This window comes from Dendrobates tinctorius, unplaced genomic scaffold, assembly GCF_039654945.1.
Source record: "Dendrobates tinctorius isolate UK_male_01 unplaced genomic scaffold, ASM3965494v1 ptg000396l, whole genome shotgun sequence".
Classification (NCBI taxonomy): domain Eukaryota; kingdom Metazoa; phylum Chordata; class Amphibia; order Anura; family Dendrobatidae; genus Dendrobates; species Dendrobates tinctorius.
The window spans coordinates 393,004-400,000 of record NW_027362062.1 but is presented as its reverse complement, the minus strand read 5'-3'; the positions used below and the strand labels follow the sequence as shown (position 1 = coordinate 400,000).

General features: G+C 61.0%; 1 protein-coding gene across 1 annotated transcript in view; it reads right to left on the bottom strand.

Moving 5' to 3' along the window:
• RNF11 (ring finger protein 11) overlaps window positions 1-6,707 on the bottom strand; it is a 43,279-nt gene extending 36,572 nt beyond the window's left edge. The window contains exon 1 of the mRNA XM_073563702.1: window positions 6,257-6,707. Coding sequence (XP_073419803.1) covers window positions 6,257-6,379 — 123 coding nt within the window. The 5' untranslated portion in view covers window positions 6,380-6,707. The remainder of the gene's footprint in view (window positions 1-6,256) is intronic.
• Between the last annotated feature and the right edge of the window lie 290 nt (window positions 6,708-6,997).

Below are 6,997 nucleotides of genomic sequence, written 5' to 3'. Positions count from 1 at the left end.
CACACCTCGCCCCACCCCAATATACAACACTGCACACCCCTCACTCCCGCACACCTCGCCCCACCCCAATATACAACACTGCACACCCCTCACTCCCGCACACCTCGCCCCACCCCAATATACAACACTGCACACCCCTCACTCCCGCACACCTCGCCCCACCCCAATATACAACACTGCACACCCCTCACTCCCGCACACCTCGCCCCACCCCAATATACAACACTGCACACCCCTCACTCCCGCACACCTCGCCCCACCCCAATATACAACACTGCACACCCCTCACTCCCGCACACCTCGCCCCACCCCAATATACAACACTGCACACCCCTCACTCCCGCACACCTCGCCCCACCCCAATATACAACACTGCACACCCCTCACTCCCGCACACCTCGCCCCACCCCAATATACAACACTGCACACCCCTCACTCCCGCACACCTCGCCCCACCCCAATATACAACACTGCACACCCCTCACTCCCGCACACCTCGCCCCACCCCAATATACAACACTGCACACCCCTCACTCCCGCACACCTCGCCCCACCCCAATATACAACACTGCACACCCCTCACTCCCGCACACCTCGCCCCACCCCAATATACAACACTGCACACCCCTCACTCCCGCACACCTCGCCCCACCCCAATATACAACACTGCACACCCCTCACTCCCGCACACCTCGCCCCACCCCAATATACAACACTGCACACCCCTCACTCCCGCACACCTCGCCCCACCCCAATATACAACACTGCACACCCCTCACTCCCGCACACCTCGCCCCACCCCAATATACAACACTGCACACCCCTCACTCCCGCACACCTCGCCCCACCCCAATATACAACACTGCACACCCCTCACTCCCGCACACCTCGCCCCACCCCAATATACAACACTGCACACCCCTCACTCCCGCACACCTCGCCCCACCCCAATATACAACACTGCACACCCCTCACTCCCGCACACCTCGCCCCACCCCAATATACAACACTGCACACCCCTCACTCCCGCACACCTCGCCCCACCCCAATATACAACACTGCACACCCCTCACTCCCGCACACCTCGCCCCACCCCAATATACAACACTGCACACCCCTCACTCCCGCACACCTCGCCCCACCCCAATATACAACACTGCACACCCCTCACTCCCGCACACCTCGCCCCACCCCAATATACAACACTGCACACCCCTCACTCCCGCACACCTCGCCCCACCCCAATATACAACACTGCACACCCCTCACTCCCGCACACCTCGCCCCACCCCAATATACAACACTGCACACCCCTCACTCCCGCACACCTCGCCCCACCCCAATATACAACACTGCACACCCCTCACTCCCGCACACCTCGCCCCACCCCAATATACAACACTGCACACCCCTCACTCCCGCACACCTCGCCCCACCCCAATATACAACACTGCACACCCCTCACTCCCGCACACCTCGCCCCACCCCAATATACAACACTGCACACCCCTCACTCCCGCACACCTCGCCCCACCCCAATATACAACACTGCACACCCCTCACTCCCGCACACCTCGCCCCACCCCAATATACAACACTGCACACCCCTCACTCCCGCACACCTCGCCCCACCCCAATATACAACACTGCACACCCCTCACTCCCGCACACCTCGCCCCACCCCAATATACAACACTGCACACCCCTCACTCCCGCACACCTCGCCCCACCCCAATATACAACACTGCACACCCCTCACTCCCGCACACCTCGCCCCACCCCAATATACAACACTGCACACCCCTCACTCCCGCACACCTCGCCCCACCCCAATATACAACACTGCACACCCCTCACTCCCGCACACCTCGCCCTCCCCAATATACAACACTGCACACCCCTCACTCCCGCACACCTCGCCCTCCCCAATATACAACACTGCACACCCCTCACTCCCGCACACCTCGCCCTCCCCAATATACAACACTGCACACCCCTCACTCCCGCACACCTCGCCCTCCCCAATATACAACACTGCACACCCCTCACACCTCGCCCTCCCCAATATACAACACTGCACACCCCTCACTCCCGCACACCTCGCCCTCCCCAATATACAACACTGCACACCCCTCACTCCCGCACACCTCGCCCTCCCCAATATACAACACTGCACACCCCTCACTCCCGCACACCTCGCCCTCCCCAATATACAACACTGCACACCCCTCACTCCCGCACACCTCGCCCTCCCCAATATACAACACTGCACACCCCTCACTCCCGCACACCTCGCCCTCCCCAATATACAACACTGCACACCCCTCACTCCCGCACACCTCGCCCTCCCCAATATACAACACTGCACACCCCTCACTCCCGCACACCTCGCCCTCCCCAATATACAACACTGCACACCCCTCACTCCCGCACACCTCGCCCTCCCCAATATACAACACTGCACACCCCTCACTCCCGCACACCTCGCCCTCCCCAATATACAACACTGCACACCCCTCACTCCCGCACACCTCGCCCTCCCCAATATACAACACTGCACACCCCTCACTCCCGCACACCTCGCCCTCCCCAATATACAACACTGCACACCCCTCACTCCCGCACACCTCGCCCTCCCCAATATACAACACTGCACACCCCTCACTCCCGCACACCTCGCCCTCCCCAATATACAACACTGCACACCCCTCACTCCCGCACACCTCGCCCTCCCCAATATACAACACTGCACACCCCTCACTCCCGCACACCTCGCCCTCCCCAATATACAACACTGCACACCCCTCACTCCCGCACACCTCGCCCTCCCCAATATACAACACTGCACACCCCTCACTCCCGCACACCTCGCCCTCCCCAATATACAACACTGCACACCCCTCACTCCCGCACACCTCGCCCTCCCCAATATACAACACTGCACACCCCTCACTCCCGCACACCTCGCCCTCCCCAATATACAACACTGCACACCCCTCACTCCCGCACACCTCGCCCTCCCCAATATACAACACTGCACACCCCTCACTCCCGCACACCTCGCCCTCCCCAATATACAACACTGCACACCCCTCACTCCCGCACACCTCGCCCTCCCCAATATACAACACTGCACACCCCTCACTCCCGCACACCTCGCCCTCCCCAATATACAACACTGCACACCCCTCACTCCCGCACACCTCGCCCTCCCCAATATACAACACTGCACACCCCTCACTCCCGCACACCTCGCCCTCCCCAATATACAACACTGCACACCCCTCACTCCCGCACACCTCGCCCTCCCCAATATACAACACTGCACACCCCTCACTCCCGCACACCTCGCCCTCCCCAATATACAACACTGCACACCCCTCACTCCCGCACACCTCGCCCTCCCCAATATACAACACTGCACACCCCTCACTCCCGCACACCTCGCCCTCCCCAATATACAACACTGCACACCCCTCACTCCCGCACACCTCGCCCTCCCCAATATACAACACTGCACACCCCTCACTCCCGCGCACCTCGCCCTCCCCAATATACAACACTGCACACCCCTCACTCCCGCGCACCTCGCCCTCCCCAATATACAACACTGCACACCCCTCACTCCCGCGCACCTCGCCCTCCCCAATATACAACACTGCACACCCCTCACTCCCGCGCACCTCGCCCTCCCCAATATACAACACTGCACACCCCTCACTCCCGCGCACCTCGCCCTCCCCAATATACAACACTGCACACCCCTCACTCCCGCGCACCTCGCCCTCCCCAATATACAACACTGCACACCCCTCACTCCCGCGCACCTCGCCCTCCCCAATATACAACACTGCACACCCCTCACTCCCGCGCACCTCGCCCTCCCCAATATACAACACTGCACACCCCTCACTCCCGCGCACCTCGCCCTCCCCAATATACAACACTGCACACCCCTCACTCCCGCGCACCTCGCCCTCCCCAATATACAACACTGCACACCCCTCACTCCCGCGCACCTCGCCCTCCCCAATATACAACACTGCACACCCCTCACTCCCGCGCACCTCGCCCTCCCCAATATACAACACTGCACACCCCTCACTCCCGCGCACCTCGCCCTCCCCAATATACAACACTGCACACCCCTCACTCCCGCGCACCTCGCCCTCCCCAATATACAACACTGCACACCCCTCACTCCCGCGCACCTCGCCCTCCCCAATATACAACACTGCACACCCCTCACTCCCGCGCACCTCGCCCTCCCCAATATACAACACTGCACACCCCTCACTCCCGCGCACCTCGCCCTCCCCAATATACAACACTGCACACCCCTCACTCCCGCGCACCTCGCCCTCCCCAATATACAACACTGTACACCCCTCACTCCCGCGCACCTCGCCCTCCCCAATATACAACACTGCACACCCCTCACTCCCGCGCACCTCGCCCTCCCCAATATACAACACTGCACACCCCTCACTCCCGCGCACCTCGCCCTCCCCAATATACACACTGCACACCTCACCCTCCCCAATATACACTGCACACCCCGCACACCTCGCCCTCCCCAATATACACTGCACACCCCTCACTCCCGCACACCTCGCCCCGTCCTCCCCAATATACACTGCACACCCCTCACTCCCGCACACCTCGCCCCGTCCTCCCCAATATACACTGCACACCCCTCACTCCCGCACACCTCGCCCCGTCCTCCCCAATATACACTGCACACCCCTCACTCCCGCACACCTCGCCCCGTCCTCCCCAATATACACACTGCACACCCCTCACTCCCGCACACCTCGCCCCGTCCTCCCCAATATACACACTGCACCCCTCACTCCTGCACACCTCGCCCTCCCCAATATACACACTGCACACCCCGCACACCTCACCCTCCCCAATATACACTGCACACCTCACCCTCCCCAATATACACTGCACACCCCGCCCTCCCCAATATACACTGCACACCCCTCACTCCCGCACACCTCGCCCCGTCCTCCCCAATATACACTGCACACCCCTCACTCCCGCACACCTCGCCCCATCCTCCCCACTATACACACTGCACCCCTCACTCCCGCACACCTCGCCCCGTCCTCCCCAATATACACACTGCACCCCTCACACCTCGCCCCGTCCTCCCCAATATACACACTGCACCCCTCACTCCCGCACACCTCACCCTCCCCAATATACACACTGCACCCCTCACTCCCGCACACCTCGCCCTCCCCAATATACACACTGCACCCCTCACTCCCGCACACCTCGCCCTCCCCAATATACAACACTGCACACCCCTCACTCCCGCACACCTCTCCCTCCCCAATATACAACACTGCACACCCCTCACTCCTGCACACCTCGCCCTCCCCAATATACACACTGCACACCTCACCCTCCCCAATATACACTGCACACCCCGCACACCTCACCCTCCCCAATATACACTGCACACCCCGCACACCTCACCCTCCCCAATATACACTGCACACCCCGCACACCTCACCCTCCCCAATATACACTGCACCCCTCACTCCCGCACACCTCGCCCCGTCCTCCCCAATATACACACTGCACCCCTCACTCCCGCACACCTCGCCCTCCCCAATATACACACTGCACCGCTCACTCCCGCACACCTCGCCCTCCCCAATATACAACACTGCACACCCCTCACTCCTGCACACCTCGCCCTCCCCAATATACAACACTGCACACCCCTCACTCCTGCACACCTCGCCCTCCCCAATATACAACACTGCACACCCCTCACTCCCGCACACCTCGCCCCGTCCTCCCCAATATACACACTGCACCCCTCACTCCCGCACACCTCGCCCCGTCCTCCCCAATATACACACTGCACCCCTCACTCCCGCACACCTCGCCCCGTCCTCCCCAATATACACACTGCACCCCTCACTCCCGCACACCTCGCCCTCCCCAATATACACACTGCACCCCTCACTCCCGCACACCTCGCCCTCCCCAATATACAACACTGCACACCCCTCACTCCTGCACACCTCGCCCTCCCCAATATACAACACTGCACACCCCTCACTCCTGCACACCTCGCCCTCCCCAATATACACACTGCACACCCCGCACACCTCACCCTCCCCAATATACACTGCACACCCCGCACACCTCACCCTCCCCAATATACACTGCACCCCTCACTCCCGCACACCTCGCCCCGTCGTCTCCCCCGGGCCCGGCCATTGTTCCGCACCTGGTATGGGGGCGGCGGCTCCTGGTCCCCGTCGGTGCCGTCCCCGTAGCTCGCCCGATCAGACTGCGATTCGTGCAGGAGGGAGATATCATCCGATGTCGGCGACTTCAGGCAGTTCCCCATGTCGCGGAGCAGGGAGGGACCGTCTCCGCACAGGTTACACGGGGCCTTCGGTGCCGATACCTGGGCCTCGGAGGGGCTCCCGGCAGAAGGCTTGTATGGCCTGTGTGTCTGTCAGGACGGCTTCCTGCACCCGCAGCGTCGGTCTCCGGGGCCGGTCAGCCTCTGTCTCCGCTGCGCTCCTCCGCTGAGATCCCGGCCGCCATTACTGATCGATTCCCAGCGCCTCACAGACACGGCGTGACGTCACCGCCAGCCGGGCGCTGACCACGCCCCAGTGTTTGTGTCTGGGAGGAGGAGGATCACGTGCCGCAGCACACCGTTTCGCTGCCGGCCGGGCTGACCATGGCGGCGGTGCTGAGGTGTGTGCGGGCCTCTGCCGGGCTGTGAGGCCCAGTGCCGGCTATTGCTCGCTGTTATCAGCCACACCTGTGTTACACGACAGACATAACTTCATTTTTTTTGGTCAGGCTTTATTTACATTCCAGGATAAAAAAGAAAAAAACCTTTACTTATAGAAATGTCTCTATTTTTTTAGTTTTATTTATTTTTTTAATGTGGACTTGAATAGCTCGTACTATGCAATGTCTGGTGCAGGCGATACGGGTGTACAAACATGGC